Genomic DNA, 17,944 nt, shown 5'->3' with positions numbered 1-17,944 from the left:
ATAAGCCCAAGCAATGACTTTCCATGATTTTTGGGCTGACATTGGACATGCCCTACTTAAGTTCACCACTAGGGCACAGCTTGGGCTTGGCCCAAGCTTGGCCCGCGCTATCGGCATGGAATAATTCGGGCAATGCCCATGCCCAAGTTATCCCGGGCAGGTCGTTTGAGCTTGGGTTCCGCACGGGCTTGCCCAGTTGGGGCCCTATCCATTCCACTTTCGTTTATGGTCGGCGTACCGCGTAAGTGTGTCATACGCCGGGCAGAACCCGGGTTGGAGCTTGGGCGAGCCCAACCAAATACCGCAGGCATGCCCAAGGTTTGCCCAGTCGGGCCCCACTCAGAATTATTGGCTGGGAAGGAATAAACGATCAACAAAATAGATAAAATTTCATCATCAATGTCGTGAACATGTCATCGGTGCACAAAGATCTTCAGTTACTCGATGGGTATATCTTTCGTATCGCTGATTCTGGGAGCGACATGCTTTTGGCTTCGGGTATTCGACGGACGGCTCATTGTGACCTATACCGTGATTTGCTCCTCCTATCGATAATATGTGTCATGTGTTGAATGGCACTCCAAAATTAATTGCCGCACAATGCTTATTGCCAACCACTGCTCAAGAAAAACGTTAGTTGTTACGGCTAGCTGATGCTTACTAATACCTATTTCAAACTACATAAAACATCTTCGTGCAATTGTGGGTAAAAATATAATACTTGTTTGCTTTGCTATCGTTTACTTCTCTACTTCGAAACAGTACACAGTACATAGTATCTAGCTAGATAGTACACATCTATTTTCAAAACACTTGCTGTCTTAGCCTAAATTTTATAAGCGAAATAATTTCTGCGAGCGACGCTAGTTCGTTATGCTAATATACAGATGCACCATAAACGCACTGCTGCTGAATTAATCTGCAAAAGTTCTATTGAAATGTGGCTCCAGAGACTTTGTCATGCGTTCTGATTGACAGGTTGGTACTACCTCTTCTTTACCACCTCCCTAAGACAGTACCGCATTCGTAGATAACTACATAGAGGTACCCAAGTGACATTTGTCACTAGTAACAAATTTCAAGGCACTGCATGTTTACAAGACACTGCGGAAAAAGCACGCCTTGTTACTCCGATATTCTACATCACGTGGAGATCGTTCCCGGGACGGCCCTGCGGCCTGGGAAAGGAGACGAAGGCTCTACTGCGTGGCCCGTCTATATTCCATGCGGACAGCAGCGCCATCCACCACTCCTCGGAGAGGTGGAGGTACGGCCGCTCGCAGCGCCGCCTGTCCTACACCGTCTTCGCCAGAACAGGCGCTACGATCGCCCTCTGTCCAGGTCAGACGACTATGTGACTAATATGTATGTCGCATACTGCGACTCGATTGTCTAGGACAAGGCGCCGGACACAACCATCTCAATGTACCACTACGCCGCCTTCGGCGCTTCACTACAGTGGACCCCAGTTGCCATGGAAACGAGCTGGCGGCAGAAAAACTGTTTATTGCTGAACTACACTGCAGGTTTCACGCACTGAGATAATTACCGCTGTGCGCGGCACACGCGCTCGACCGAATACTGCAAGGGTGCGACCTAAGGCTCTTCCTGCACTAGATATTTACAATACAAAAGGGTCGCTCTGCACTGGTGGTCTGGTGGTCAGACCAAATTCTACGCTACCTACTCGTGAACACAGTCTCGACGGAAGATAGACACAGAGTCACGAGTACTGGGAGAGGTCAGGACTCCAGGAGAATTGCCCACAGGCTACAGTCGAGATACAGACACCACGTGATGACCAGGAGGTCAGGTCACAGTGTCAAGGTCAAGGTCAGGAACATTTTCTAGAGAGGCACTGCTACCAGCCTGATTTCACGCATACCTACTGCGAGCCTTTGGTACACGACACGAATCTGGTATAACACCAAATAAGTCGCATGGCCACGGTATACGCTAAAATACAACACTAGAACATACCTGCTGAGGAGAAACGAAATAAGAGACGGTGAGGGGAAATCGCAGGATGTAAGGAGTAAAGTGACTGTGAAAACGCTACGTGACGATACACGAATCACTTTCGTCGAAAAATGCTAGAGGATGCTTCATGTGACTATTCGCGAATGGGATATACAAATGCAGCTGCCTGCAAGGAACTGCAATCTACGAGGACTGAGGTCACATTTGGCACAGAGGGAGCTCTCCATATCCCCAGGTGCCTGAGGTTGTTTTTCACTCCTCAATCTCTTTTCAAACAAACCACCCCTTGCTTGGCACATTCCGATAGCTCAGCTAAGCCTCCCGAGCTCACGAGTGGAGGGCGCACCACCCACAGTGCTCAGGCGCCGCCAGGGGTCAATGGGGACATTATTGCCATCAAGAATCAGCACTTCAGCAACAAAGCTCGTCTTACCTGATATGCCGAGCATATCTACCCTGTAGGTGGAGCCGCCGACCGGTCCGCTGTCTCACCGGGACGATTCCTGACCCGGCAGCGGGCGGGCGCCGTGAGACAGGGCGCCAGGTCGGCGCCCTGGACTCTTGGAAGACCTGGTTGGGCACGGAACGCCGAGACATGAGCTCGGCTCACTACCTTTTGAGTGGCACGCTACCTTTTTGACATCGCGTTCTTGCAGTATTGAACGCGAATGATATCAAATAAATAACAATAAATAATCCAAAGAACCTTAAACTAAACTTTTGATTGCACAAGCTCCCTTGCAAGTGATTCCCACGTTTCAAAGTGAGATGGGTTACGGTTTTGGTTTTCGCCATCTGGCGCCGTTATTTCGCCAGCGCTAGGGACCAGGTAGGCTGGACAAGGCGCGGTGGGGGCGATGTGTTGTACTACGGGTCGGCTGCTACTGAGATCTCCCCGGACACCTGTGGTGGGCGCGGCTGGTAGTCCGGCGCTCCGAGAGCCACGCGCAACAAATAACTTAGAGCCCTGAGGAGCGCCGGCGGCTGCGGAGGTGGCGCCGGCCCGGCCGGCGGAGGTGATGATGAGCAATGGTTCCGCCTCCCGCCGCCAGGAGCGCTGCCGTCGCCGCCTGCAGGGCGGCCAGCGGCGGCGGCGGCGGCGGGGGAGCCATCTCCTAGCCGGTGTACATGCCGTACAGAGGCGCGGCGGCGCTCCAGTCCAGGCCCTGCAGGCTGGACACGTCGATGTTGGTAAATTGGTAGGGCGTGCTGACGGACGGCTGGAGCGTCGGCAGGTTCTGCAGCGTCGGCAGCGCCCCCTGGCTCTGAAACGCCGCCGAGCTGACCGGCGTCATCGGCGCGGGCATCGCGGTCAGCACCTGTCCCTGCTGCTGGCTGATCAGCTGGCCGGGCTGCTGACTGATCAGCTGACCGGGCTGCTGCTGGTTGATCAGCTGCCCCTGCTGACCGAGCTGCTGCTGCGCTGCCACGGGGACCGAGTAAGGCGAGTAGCGGAAACTGGAGAGGGTGGAGAAGGCCGGTCCGCCGGTGGCCGACATCACCCGGCCGTAGTGCTGCTGCAGCGGCGCCAGCGGGCCGCCGCCGCCGGCCGCCGCCGCTGCCGCCGCCGACTGCATCACAGAGATCAGCTGCGCCCGCTTGGCTCGCTCCGTCGCCTGGATCGTCTCCTTCGGCTGCGCGTACTTGCACTCCACCGTCTTACTCTTCACCACGTGATGATGTTTCTTGACGACCCTCGCGCTGTGTTCCTCGTTCTCATAAGTGACAAACGCGAAGCCGCGGTGTCGTTTGGTGTTGTTGTCCATCTGTAGCGAGCACTCCAGCACCTTTCCGAACTGGGAGAAGTACTCCAGCAGCTCCTGTGAGGTGGTCTCCTGGCTGACTCCGCCGACAAACACCTTTCGCGGGATGAGCAGGTCACCGGACGACTTCTGGCCCTTGGGCGTGGCCAACTTGGGGTCGATCTTCTTGCCATCCAGCATGTGTTCCTCCTGGCTGAGCACCTTGTTCACAGACTCCATGTCGGCGAACGTGACGAAGCCAAAGCCGCGGTTTCGCTGAAACGGGGCGCGCACTGGTGAGTTGGAGCAATACGAGAAAAGTTTCCAATGGCAAAGGCGGGTCTGACGACTAGCCGACAAAAATGGCACGGAGAGTCCAGCAAGATATGGCTCACGACTACCTACTTACTATATTCCTTCTGCTTTGCTATTTTAAACACTAGACCTATAAAATAGTCACCTGGGAATAGCTATGATACTTTTAATGAAAAGAGGTGCGCCAAAGCTGTTATCCCACAGAGAAACTCTTCTACGCTACTATGTAGAAAACACTTTCAAAACAGGAAATATCACCCCGGTCGGACAGGATGATACATGGTACATAACGGTACTAAATGAATATTGCCCTGGAATTCTGCAACATCGCAATACAGCCTGTACTAAGCTAACGGGCGATTATTTCACATAGATTTATATTAAACGAAAGCGAAATGCTAAAATACTAACGAAAAAAAAATGAACTAGATCAGTAACATACATTATCCGCTGTACTTAACAGATGCATATTAAAAATCTCATAGCATTTCCAAATGAATTTCATGAACAGTAAGCACAACTGCCTATTGCACCACTCACGTTAGTCGCCTGGTCTTTGAGCACCATGACATCCAGTATGGTACCGTACGGCGCGAAGTAGGCGCGCAGTTTCTCCGGCGTCGTCTGGAAGCTGATGCCTCCCACGAAGATCTTGTTGGGCGAGTGGTCCTCTCCGCTGCCGGGACTGGAGCGTGACTCCGACTCGGTGCTGTCCCGCCGTTTGCGCGACTCCATCCGACTCGCGGCGGAGGTCACGTGAGAGGGAATGGCCGCCCCGGACGGCGGAGAGACGCCCACCAGGCCGCCTGTGACCACCATGGACATACCGTCTGCCGGCGGAGAGAATCGGTCAGAGACGACACGTGACTCGGGTCATTGTGGGGAGGGGTGGTGCAGGAGGAAAAAGACGGTGACTAAAGACGGTTGACAGCTGTATGACGAAGGATGATAAATTAGTTTGTTGAATTCAAGTTGATGGGTAAGCGAATTAGCCTGGCTGTTTGTGGTGATTCAGCAAACACAACGGTGTTTCGAACGTAAAATAAGCCCTCGGTAAGTGTAATGGCATTCAATTGTACCTACGCAATACGCATGCAGGTTAAATCAACATTTGAAACAAGTGATGAAGAGAAACGCAACCTCCCAAGTCCCATGCATGCATTATCCACAGACGAACTCCCACGCACAAAGCAGCGGTACGATTCGGAAGTTATGCGGCACAGCATCATTCAGGCGCTCACTAGTGCTGCCATCTAGGAGCAGCATCAGTTTCCCTGTCCTGCGGCACAGCATATCTACAGGCGCTCACTGCTGCCGAATGCCCGGGTAAACGCAAAGGCCGCGCCGAAAGGCATCTAAGCAAAGGCGAGTGCCACTAGTTATGCATCGCAATTTAGCGTTTGTACTAACGCTGTCGCGGTTTGCGTATAATTTTGAGTTTTTTATTCGACGTTGCATATCATCCAAGCATAATCTGATACAATCTGCTCTAAAACTAGCTGCAATGGTCAGGTGATCCCTTTTCGATGACCAGACGCCAGCATGTCCGGTTTTAAGTGCCCATGCAATATGGAGGAGTCTTGATATTGTATCGGCTCAGCACGGGACTGATGACAAAGCCTCACATCCGTGTATAATCAAAATCAGCTATTCATCCCTTATGAATCAGCCCCAGGCCTACTTTCGCGGCTCGATATGCCGCCCGCCACCTCACCGATGGCTTCTGGGGCACACTCGAGGTTCGATCAAGTGGTCGGTGGGGTCTGACGGGGAAATCCTATCGGCATTATGCCGCTATCACTGCCGATACGGCCGGTTGAGTAGCAATCGAGGCCGGCAGCCACCGCACAGTTGAAGCCTGCACTGACAGCCCGGTGGACGGTCGGCTCTCCCAGTTAATTGGGCCGTCACACTTTGCAGTCGTTGACACCTGCTGCAGGTATGTGGTGTGATTCATTTGTCTGACTTTTTTGCATTTTGCCATGTCTATTGTTGATCGTGCGCATTATGCTCTCACATGAAACTTTCGCAGGCAAGCAGATAGCTTTTACATTGAAAAGTAAGGCATTGTAATGAATAAACTTACTTATACCTACCAGTATAGCGCCTTTTGGGGCGACTAACGGAGCGAGCGAGGGGGTGAGTCTTGCACGTGCGAAATTTCGAGGGGGTACCTCCAACTGACTTGTGCACGGCACCCTACTGACCGGTTTCTAGCGATGTGCCAAATTTGAGCACAATCGGCCCAGCCGTTCTCGAGATCTGGGAGCGGCACCCTGCACGTGCGCACGTGCAAAATGGGTCCCAACTGACTTGTACACGGCACCCTACTAACTGGTCCCTAACTGTGTACCAAATTTGAGCGCCATCGGTCCAGCCGTTCTCGAGATCTGGAAACGACCCCTGCACGTGCGCACGTGCAGCAGCACCCCAACTCTGGCACATGGATATGCAGTGCCTAGTGGGTGCCTACCTACATACCAACTTTCAGCGCAATCGGCCAAGTAGTTACCGAGATATTGCAACAATTACAAAACTGACACCTCTTCGTTTTGCACGTGGCACGTGCATAAGGGGTCACCCACATGCATCGGGAATAGTCCAATACTTGGTAGAAGGAATGAAGCTACCCTACAAAAATTACCGCATGTAAATCGGTCAAGTGGTTCCTGAGATATAAGCCTCGCAAAAGCGTCCGCACGGCCGGCCGGCCGGCCGGCCGCTCATACTCAGAAATTTCCGTTATTCTACGTAAGACTCCGCTCGCTTCGCTCGCTCCGTAATTAAACAAAAGAGAAAATAATTAACTGAGGTGATGTTAACAATTATTTTCGCTAATCAAAAGGATACTTGGATGTTCATCGGTTCCTATTTGTACGAATAAGTGTCTAGCATGAATGAAACGAGTTCTTTAAGCAAAACGTTGCAACAAAGAAACATACATTCATTTCGTTTCTACTTGTGTTTCGGTCACTTCCGGTCGAGAGTCACAATGCGAAGTAATTCTCCTGAGACAGTTCTTTGATAGATCCAAAGACAAATTAACCATAAAACGTCTTTGCGTGCGTCCTAGTACAAGTTTCGATTCATATAACAAAGAATAATTCCTCCTAAACTCCAAGAGCGATGCCACCACCTCTGTACCAGTTTCCTTTGCTGCTGTTTTCCGTCATCGAGTTGACCTGGCGGCCAAATTAGGCACCACATTGGCCAGTGTGTCTGATCGCTGGGGCCCCATTGGTCCCCACCGGATTCCATTGGGTCCCACAGGGTCCTCCAGGGACCGGCCTTTACCAGCCGGCGGAGAGGCCATCCACTGATGAGAGTGGGTCGTGGAATGGCATCAGCTGGGGAGGGCGGCGGTCACTGGCGCCCTTTGAGCCGCAGAGAGGATAGCGGGGCTGATCTACCGCACCCACAGAGGGTAAACAGGCACCGTTGTCTGAGCCTCAGCCGCAGCAGAGTGGCTAAACAAAAAAGGAACCACCAGCGTTCTTTGAACGTACGAAACAATTGTTTAGTCGTGATCCCAAACTTATCATAAGTCACTTCAAACAGAACAGCGTAGCAAGGGAATAAAACGTAACCAGTCATATATTTTTTAATTAGATTGGTACTGCTGTATTTGCTGACACACTCGAGCATAGCATTCGGTAAGCCGTCAACAACTGCATCGTCTATCTGACACGCCGACGATAAACTATCACGTCGCCGTTTCGGTAACGCACTATAGCGAGGGTGGTGATGGGCTGTCAAACTGTTGGCGTATCAGTGCATGTAAGACTGTCAGACTGCCCACCTGTCAAAAGAGGCACCGTCAGGACGTTTTCTGACGTTGCACAGGAAAAGAGGAAAACAGCCTACACAGAAACTGATAAAATAGTAGTTTGGAAACTATTCTAAGCAATAACTACAAGAGCGTTGTAGTATATGGGTAATTATCTACTGTCTATGAAATAAAATAACAAATTTGGCTCAAAGTAAAACTACACCAACTGGCTTATTACGAGCGAGCGAGCGCAGCGAGCGAAGTGAGTCTTTTCAATATAACGGAAAAATCTCAGTATGAGCGGCCCGGCCCGGCCCGGCCCGGCCCGGCCTGTAACGCTTTTGAGAGGCTTATATCTCAGCAACCGCTGGACCGATTGGCCTGCGGTCTTTTTTGTTGGGTAGCCCCATCCCTTCTACCCCGTAATTGACTACTTTTGATACATCTCAGTGACCGTCGTGGCACGTGCCACGTGAAAAGTCAAGGGTGTTCAAGCTGTTTTGCAAAAGTAGTGATTTTGAGAGGCTGATATCTAAGCAGCCGCTTGGGCGATTGACTTGCGGTAATTTTTGTAGGGTAGCAGCATCCCTTCTACCCAAAATAGGATACTCTCGATGTATGTGGGTCACCCCCAGTGCACGTGCAAAATGCAACAATAAGAGGTGCCAAATTTGTTCCCATTTCAGTAACTCCGTAATTACTGGGGCGATTTTGCTGAAACTTGGCATACAGGTAGGCACCCACCAGGCAATGCATTCCCATGTGTTGCGGTTAGGGTGCTACTGCACGTGCGCACGTGCAGGGGGCGTTTCCAGATCTCGAGAACGGCTGGGCCGATTGCGCTCAAATTTGGTACACGGTTGGGGACCGGTTAGTAGGGTGCCGTGCAAAAGTCATTTTGGACCCCGTTTGCACGCGCGCACGTGCAGAATGCCGCTTCCAGAGCTCAGGAACGGCTGGGCCGATTGCGTTCAAATTTGGTACACCGCTAGCGACCGGTTAGAAGGGTGCTTTGCACAAGCCCGTTGGAAGTACCCTCTCGCCCTTCTGCACGTGCAGGGCTCACTCTCTCGCTCGCTCGTCCTTCGCCCAAAAGGCGTTTTACTGGTTGTAATATGAAGCTATGGAGCTGGTAACTTATAACGAGTTTTTTGGCACAAGCCGTTGCTGAAAGTTTTGAAGCGACCAACCTCAAGACCACTGCCGCAAATATGTCAAGCCATTGGCACCGGTTTGCCTTTGTCCCGCCGGTCACCCGAGTTCCGGTCGACCTCTCGACTCGGTGGTGACAAGGACACCTCGCTGGCACCCTCACCACCTCTCCGTCACCAACACGCAGCGTCCCCGCCAGCGGGCCATCGATAGGCGCCGCCATCAGTCAGGGCCAAAAACCCGCCCCCACCAGTCAGTTATGTCAACCGCAGCCCGCGGGCCTGGCGCGGCGGCGGACCGGGGGTGGTGGGGACGGGGCAGGGCAGAGGGGAGGGTGGCGAGTGACGAGACCGAGTGCGGTCCTCCCTCTCGCCGGCTTATCGTAAGTGGCGAGACACGACTTCACTCAGAGTTGTCCGTCTCGGACGACGTAAAAGATGGCGTACTCCAGTGTCGGCGTTAAGATTGGAAAAGTGAGCTTACGAGGAGTGAATGAAAAAAGCCCTTCGATAGTTGCTTTTGGTAGATAATAAAATTGCAGACTAAAATCAACAGTGACTGATTCATCTCCCACAACAGTGTTACAATAACATAACAAACTTATACTATCGCTATGATTCTGAACTCTTTTCTACCTCTCCTCTTCCTTGCTTGAAAAAGAGGCGATCAGTTTCCCTCCTAGGAACACCAGTTCAGCGAGCAAATCGATATTCTACCCCGGAGAGCTCACGGGCCACCCCATCACCATCAGTAGAGCTATTCTGAGTGAAACTGCCGAGCGCAGGTTCCAGAATTGATACCAGTCCAATGAGCAGTCCGAGCGGTTATGAAAACCTCTGACTCTCCATTTCTTTGCATTCGCAGGGGAGAGCATTGGACCGGCATGCGTTGCATTGATGATGCATGCGTGATGTCGCATTAATTCCCGTTATTAAATCAATGGCGTGTCAATACCAGCTTGGACCGCAGTCTGAGCTTCACCAATTACTTGCATGCGACGTCAATATCGTGATCACGCTGCGTGGCTAGCCTGTTGAGGATGTCGCTACAAACCAATGAAATGGCCCTTCTAGCCAGACTGAAGCAGCTGCTGTTCCAGCCTTTCAGTGGCGCTCAGGGGATCCATCACACTCTTTAAGCGTCACACTGCACTCGAAGCGAGTGCCTTATGCGGCGACACTGCCAATGTTCGGTCTTAAATGAGCTGTGACATCGGACTCACGACCGTTGACCAGTGCTATAATCCTGTCCCAGCGGTCGTCGTACCGTGTCGACAGTTCTACTCGTCGTCCCAGGGGTCGTGCTCCAGACAGAGCCGTTGGCATGCGCTATTAAACCCGGTCAAAGCCAACCGGGAGCTGCAGAGCGCCGAGTGCAGCGACGTCGGCGAGCTATTGGGATGATCCACTTACGTGAGCCAAGATCAATCACTAGTCAGACATCGTGAACAGGCATGTAAGGTACATACGGTGCTGAGCAGTATCGGCAAGGCACAACAAGCATCAAACAAAATCAAGTTGATGCATCAAACATGATGCGACGCATATAAGGCATGACGTTTGACAGTACTGACATGTCACGGCACTGTGCAACAAAAACACGACACGGTGCATGACAAACTAAAGTGCAGCACACTGGGTAACAAAACAGAAGTTAAGAGGGTGCTAAAGCAGCACATAACCGTTAAGGCCTGGCTACACTATGCGTTTTCTTCGTGCGTTTTTTGCGTGTTTGCGTGTTTTGCATGATATCGTTCTGGAAAAAAAGAACGATACTACGTGTTTGTGATGTTTTTCACCTTAAATTTTAGTTACATAAGAGTTATATTAGCTTTTGTATATAACCAAAGTAAAAATTATATTGTTTATAACTTTTTTCCTAGAACGATATTACGCAAAACACGCAAACCTGCAAAAACGCACGCAGAAAACGCATAGTGTAGCCAGGCCTTTACGCTGTGCCTTATGTCTTATGTCATCGTCATGAAATGAAGATATCAGTCATTTGCAGCACATGCTGTCATGTGGTTTGGTTTATTCAAGTTTATTGTTCACTCCAATTTGATGCCGTCTACTGAAATGCGACGTCAGTTAGATGCAAGAATGACGTAATAATGCTTAAAAAAATTAATATTAATGCTCATTCGTCCCGTTTAAAATGTCATTTTGGTGGTGAAATTATGATACCTAAGCACAGCATAAGCTTCATGGGATCCGAAATATCTTATGTGAACAGCTACTTCTGTTCAGTTTTATCTTCTGTTTCACCCACAGCCTTACAATTGCCAATGACCTCAGCCCGGCATCTTATTCGGGAATCCCAGCGCTGTGACCTCCTCTGGCCACTTTCCACCGGCTCAACATGTCCACTGGTGATCTCCTCGGTCAAAGCTGCCGCACTGGCACCGTCTCGACTATTGATTTGACCATTTCTGGGCGGCAATTTGATCTGGTAGCCTTTCCGAGTGACGTCACCGCTGGCCGCCGCCGGCAGCGGCAACACTGGCGGCGCAATGGAGACGGATGCGCCGCAGCCTTTCGGCGCACCGCCCATGGTCAGGGTATCGCCTCAGGGCGGGAGGTGGCGGTAGGGGTCGGGAGGTCACGCGCCCTGCCCTGAGGCGACGGTGACTGAACTGATGGGCTGTCGGAGGGACAATGCTGGGTGGCAGCCGCGAGTGGTCGACGGAAGACGAATGGTCACCGTATATTGATGTGCGAGCGGTGAGGAGTGCTGGCTAGAGGTGTCAAACTAGGCTGCAGCATGGATGTCGGAGTGGCGTGAAAATTGAGAAAGGAGAATTTTGCGCTCGTACGCAGTTATCGCAGCTGAGGTAAAAGTCGCGATCAAAGTGATATTCAGCAGGATTTCAATGCATGCAATAAAAAATGAGTATGAATCCATCAAAGTGCGGTGGATGCAATGCTCACGTTCGCAGACGTATGATATTGTTGGAGCCACTTCAACCAGCCGATGTTCTAGCTCCTCTGTCCCGATACTAAAAATAAGTCGTATGCTGTAAACATTGACCTCTATAGTAACCTAGACGGGCGACTGCCGCGCCGCGGCCGGCACGGAATCGTTCCCGCATGGGGGCGCAGTGGCGCCACCTGTAAGTGGTCAGAAGTTCCCGGTCCCGGTAGACGGTCCATGTTAAGTGGGTAACTTTTTAAGTTGATTTTTATGAAAAATACAGCCTGCGGATGGCTGAAAAGGATTGTTATGTAACTGAACATGCGTTCTTAAGATGTGATGTGTTCGATTGCCAGCAGGATGGCTCGAGCCATTCAATAAAGTGCATTATTTCAAATGACCCGGACGCTGGCATGGTGCAAAGCATATCGAAACGTGGAGAGGCTCCATGCCGTAGGTAAGGCCATGCGGGACCAGGAACGTACCCGCTTCCTACTCAAGTGGCAAAAGATGATCAATTAGCAACCGAAAGGGGGTTGGGTCGAACGGACCCCCCCCCCCCCCCCGGCCCCCACCTCCTCAGCTTTTAGCTTTTCGCAGCTCGCGTAAAAAGCGACCGATCAATCGCGACGAAACTTTCAGTAACCTCGCGTAAATCAGTTTTATTTACACCTACCCTAAAAATGTCATGACCCTGAGTCCCTGACCCAAATGACCTTATGACCTGTGATCTACTTTTCGAGACCATATGTTGGGCCGGAATCGCGATTTGGCACATGTCGGCTCGCATTAGCCGCGCGTTTGCAGTCTTTTCGTGGTTTCAAGCGCTCAAACTCGTGGTAAAATGCTGCTCCCGTGCATTAGGGTGGGTGTCAAGGTCACCTGAAGGTCAGGTCAGGTCATTGACCTTTGATGACCTCGGTTCACTTTTGATCGAGTTTTACATGTTTGTAGGCTAGTTTTGGAGCTGATTTCCGAATTTAACAATTATTTTAACGTTTACGAAGTAGTTTTGGTGCCTTCGTGTCATGTTACGAAGCTGTCAGAGGCGGTTGACACCTACTGGGAATACCCGGCAGGACCCCTACTGGTTGACCTTGCCTGACCCAACCTGGCCTAAATGCATCCAGACATCATCTGTGATAAAAATGAACATGATATTCGTGATCAGCACCCCGAAAACCTCATATCAGCAACACTTAACGACGTTCTAACAGGTCCCGATTTCCCCGACGCTTGGGTCATTGACCTGCCCGGCTGGAAGGTCAACCAATGACCTAGGACCTTCAAATTGCGTATCATCGGTTTCTTCTCGTCTACTTGCAATTCCATCCCTGATAGTCTGCCAGTGCTTAAATAGATCACCATCGATCTGGAATGATCATCTTTTCGCTTTTGCCACCTGAGTAGAAAGAGCAAGTACGTTCCTGGTACACTGCATGGCCTTACCTACGGCAGGGAGCCTCTCTACGCTTCGATACGCTATGCATTGCCAGAGTCCGGGTCATCTGAAATGATGCACTTGATTACATGGCTCGAGCCATCCTGTTGGCAATCGAAGACACCCACGCCTTAAGAAAGCATGTTCAGTTATAAAACAATCCCTTTCAGCCATCCGCATGCTGTATCTGGCATAAAAATCGACTTCAAAAGTTACCCACGTAACATGGACCGTCTACGGGGACCGGGAACTTCTGACCACTTGCAGGTGGCGCCACTGCGCCCCCATGCGGGAACAACTGCGGCGCGGCAGTCGTCCGTCTAGGTTACTATAGAGGTCAATGGCTGTAAATGCCACTTTTTCAATTTCCTTGCCCAACCCTCACATTGTTTTCTCGTCTTGTCCAGGTTGTGACTGCCACAGCCTGCAACTCGTCCCAGCTGTGTCCGGGTCCCTCAGCTCCCGTGGCTAACTCTCCGAGTCGGATCAGCCCTCAGCGCCGCGTGGACCATTTTTCGTACACAGCCTTCGGTTCTCTGTCAGAGGAGCGTCTGTCCAATAACGCACTGACCGGGGTTCGGACCGACTGGTCGCTGGTTATGGGAAGGACCGGCTGTAGACACAAAACCGTCCGTCACTCGGCGCCTTCTTTGGTGATGGATTAAAGTCGGTGACGCTGATCGGGGCAGCGTTCGACCGAAAAGAACGGTGGAAATGGGAACAGGTGAAGGATGAAACACAATGACTATAGGCGAGACAGATAAAGGCTGACAATGTGAAGGGAAAGAAAGAGATACATGATAAGCGAAACGACGTGGGAAAGTATTAAAGCTGATATATAGGCATTTGTGGTTGATTTGTGAAAGACGAGAGAATGCTAACCATGACCAGTAATTTGTTACATTTGATTGATTCTCTTCATTTGGCCCAAATGTTTTCATAACTTATGCTTCCTTGATATATTTCAGTTATACTTATTTTATGGCCAACCTTTTCCTCTCATCTCCTTTTCACCGTCATCGCAGCAGCATTTATACAGCCGAAACTCCGGAACGAATTCCGCCTCTGGAACGGCTCGTCGGCTGAAGAATGTCGCGGGATGAGCGCATACAGGGAACGTACGGCCGTCCCGGCCCGCCCCTGCCGTGTCAGCCCTGTCATTTGACCCCGTTCGCTGCTGGGAGCATCCTCAACAAACGGGCCCTCCCCACCCCGCCCTCTCCTACGGCAGCGCTCGCCCTGCTCCCGCGGCGCTGTAACCTCCGGTCACATGACCTGGCCGAGACAAACGAGACACTGCGGAGCGTGCAATATCAGAGCTGGGCGTCACCTCCTTCTCTCCCAGCCCAGCCCTCGCCGATACTTTCTCAGACAACCGGCCGGTGAATTCTTTCCAGGCAGAGATGTGCTTCAGTGGCAGCGCCCTCTCTATTGCTACAGGGTCATTGAACTATACATAGTAGTGGTCGCTGAGCGTGACAGATACCATTCCATTACAGCCGCAAATGCAAATGAAAAAAGTAAGTATATCTGAAATGGTTGTGAGAAGGGCACGTCATCCGGTCAGCGCGAGCCCGGCGTTACGTGACTGGGCGGAGCTTCCGGTCCACCGTCGACCAATCATCATCGAGAGATTCGGGCCGCGACCGACCTGAGATATTGTCCTTTCTCAGCCTTGGTATTCACAACGCAAGGTTGGGATTGGACAATACCCCAGCGGTGTCGCCATCTTCGGTGTCACGGTGCATCACGACATCACGAAACCTTCACGAAGTCACGCCAAGCACGTTTCGGGATCACGACGTTGCAGCAAGTCGAGCGATCTCTAGGAAACATCACGGAAGCTCTTCGTGACACGCGGAATGGTTTTTCAACTCCCGTGTTGTAGCGTCAGCGGGGCAGGATGCTGAAACTCACGAACTAACCAAGTCGTGAGGTCACGCATGGTTTCACGGAATTGAGCTGTGGCGGTCACGATTTTGTGGTAAGCGAGAGTGGCCGGGTTAGAAAACTGGAGAAGCGAACTTCAGCTCGCTGATTCTGCTTTTTGAGTTTTGTGGGGGTTTAAATGTGGCTATGAAAGAGGTTAACCCGCGCATGACTGGGGTATTTTCCATAACGCGAGTGACTGGGGGGGGGCTCTCCAGAGCCCCCCCCCCCCTCCTATCTCCGAGACTACTGGGCTGATCGTGAAACTTCAAACGGTGTCTGATAGCCCTGGAAAAACTGTCGAACGAAACCTACTTTCATTGACCTCGAGGTCACCGATAACGTCACAGGTCAGGTCAAAGTAAAAATTATCGACATTTTTGCTAGTTCACAATTTAGGCTCTGACCGCCGGACCGCCGCGCCGGTCCGATCAGGCTCATTTTTGGTTTACGCACTCCTTGACGGATGCCTTAGATACCCTGAGGGTACCGAACTTTTACTTCGAATTTTTAAGGTCAAGGCCAGGTCATCCTAGGTCACGAAAATTGTATATCAGGTATCAGTCACGTGACGCATGTTTTATGGTCCATTTTACTTCGCAGATTTCGAAAATAGTGTCGCCTGTGTCATTTGAGGTCATTGTCAGCTGAATTTACCGGAGGTCAGGTCACTTTCAGGTCAGAAAATTTTGAAAATGAAATTTGTCAACAAAAAAGGCGCCTATCAGATGCAGTTTGAGCTCAGGAACATGATGGTGCCATTTATATTGCTGTACGACGTCAAAAACGTACTGAAAAATGGATTTGAAAAAAAAAAAAACATAAAATTGTAAAATTTTGACAATAATGCGAATAACTTGGCTATTTTTGAAGACATTGGGCTAAAACTTGCAAAGGTAGTACATCAGTGTGTGTTCTATCACATATATTCCGGTTTTTGCGAAAATTCAAAAACTTTTTGAAAAAAAAAATAAAAAAATATATTTTTAATTGTAAATACATATTTTTCAAAACATTCAAAATTTCGAAAATTCGAGATAGCAGTTTGATAGCTACGTGTATTTGTAGTCCACTCATGCAAAGAAAATGGATCTAGCTTTAAAACTGAGCTCTTGAGAGCGTTTGCCGTAATTCAGTGTTTTGCATGAAAATCGGCCGACATGACGTCACTCTGACGTCATTTCCGGCCAAACTATGGTAGCTAGAAAGTTGAAATTTGAACACAAGGTGTCAAATTGATGCTTCTGAGGGTACCGCAAGTTTCGTGTTGATCCGTCAAACGGTTTAGAAAATATTGCTGAAAAACGGGAGGGGGGCTCTGTAGAGCCCCCCCAGTCATGCGCGGGTTAATTAACCATACCTATCGCACAAAGTTTCCATTTCATTGCATATTTCACTGCGAAAAAAGATTGCATTGTTATCAATGAGCTGTGACAATGTGTGTCAGGGAGCACAATGACCAAGGCAGCGATGAAGTGGCTTTGTTTGATCAGCAAATAGTCAGGAGTCAGGACTGAGGAACCGAGCTGGGGTTATCTGAGCTATTCAGCGGATATGGGACGTCTGAGTCAATGTGATATGCAGCCAAAGTTGCTCCTCTGTAAGCTGCACAGTGGTCAATGGCCATAGGTGAATGAGTGGTGTCAGCGGGACTGTCTTCAGGGATGTGATGCAAGCGTTTGTCATGAGATCCCCAAGCCGGGAATTAGGCATTACCAGACCATGGAGAGAAGAACACTAATTCAAATTCCAAGCAAACCATACTGGACACAAAAAAGGGACGTTTATATTTGTGTTAGTAATGACTGCCGATGTTTTCTGCCTGAGGTGTATGCTGTATATCAAACCTCCTTGTATTGGCCCTGTGACAGGCCTGCACATCCCCATCCCCAGCGCCCCACCAACGCAGCCAACTGACCTGTCTCATACCGCCCGAGGTCTCCTCTATACCGGTCACCCCCGGCCCTGTAACGTCGTCTCCGGTCCACACCCATGCCTCACTCAACTCACTACACTTCCCACCTACACCTCGTACGTATAACACCGACACAACAACTGACCACTGCTGTTAGACGGGCACTCTCACTATGTGAGACGCCGTGCCACAGCACCGCACTGACACGACACTACCCCCCAGCCGGACTGGCGACCTCGCCGGGCTGCTTCCAGCTGCTGACTGGACTCGGGGAGTCCGGTCGGTGCCCCCGGGCCGCCCTGGACAGAGGGGAGGGGGACGAGAGGCCCGGGGCTGAAGGGGGAGATAAGGCCAGTCCGGAGTTCGAGTTTGGCCTTTGGACAAAATAGGCGCCAGTGACGAGGATGTGATTACGACTCAGACTGCCTCTTGTGAAAATGAAGACGAAGGTGAGAACAGAATACCTACAATGAAACAGTAACCGTCACATCACGAGACTATTTATACTCACGAGGTAAAAATGACGATTTATTTGAAATCTTTGACATTTTAGTCCTTAACCGAACTCAAAATTGTGCCCAGACAATGCTCATTGCTGCTGCTAGACCCACTGCTTGCTATTTAGTTTCCCTTGAAGTCATCAGAGCAGACCCGGTCTCTCAATTAGGTGTCGGACAGGCGGCCTCGCCCTGTGCGGAGCCTGGCCCGCCTGCTGCACCCATGCAACATGATGCAGCTCATCTGCACTCAGCGCGTCACGTGACAGTGCATACTCGAGGGGAGGGGCT

At 50.8% G+C, this 17,944-nt stretch overlaps 1 protein-coding gene across 1 annotated transcript; it reads right to left on the bottom strand.

The window, feature by feature from the left end:
- Nucleotides 1-1,490: 1,490 nt before the first annotated feature.
- LOC122371933 (RNA-binding protein Musashi homolog 2-like) lies at nt 1,491-17,419 on the bottom strand. The gene is made up of 3 exons (XM_043348732.1): nt 17,160-17,419; nt 4,578-4,867; nt 1,491-3,998 (listed from the first exon to the last, which is right to left on the bottom strand). Exons 1-3 carry the CDS (start codon nt 17,233-17,235, stop codon nt 3,096-3,098), a joined length of 1,269 nt encoding a protein of 422 aa, XP_043204667.1. The 5' UTR covers nt 17,236-17,419; the 3' UTR covers nt 1,491-3,095.
- Between the last annotated feature and the right edge of the window lie 525 nt (nt 17,420-17,944).

The sequence above is a fragment of the Amphibalanus amphitrite genome, unplaced genomic scaffold, assembly GCF_019059575.1.
Source record: "Amphibalanus amphitrite isolate SeventyFive unplaced genomic scaffold, NRLGWU_Aamphi_draft 001294F_arrow, whole genome shotgun sequence".
Lineage (NCBI taxonomy): Eukaryota > Metazoa > Arthropoda > Thecostraca > Balanomorpha > Balanidae > Amphibalanus > Amphibalanus amphitrite.
Note: the sequence above shows the minus strand (reverse complement) of the source record. Positions and strands in the feature narration are given on the sequence as shown.

Bases quoted from the DNA above. Each gene is read 5' to 3' on its own strand.
- LOC122371933 (XM_043348732.1), bottom strand. From the start codon at position 17,235: ATGGGTGTGGACCGGAGACGACGTTACAGGGCCGGGGGTGACCGGTAT. The intron at 4,868-17,159 runs GTCAGTTGGCTG...CTCCGCCGGCAG, and splicing joins CCTCGGGCGGTATGAGACAG to ACGGTATGTCCATGGTGGTC. The intron at 3,999-4,577 runs GTGAGTGGTGCA...GCCCCGTTTCAG, and splicing joins TCAAAGACCAGGCGACTAAC to CGAAACCGCGGCTTTGGCTT.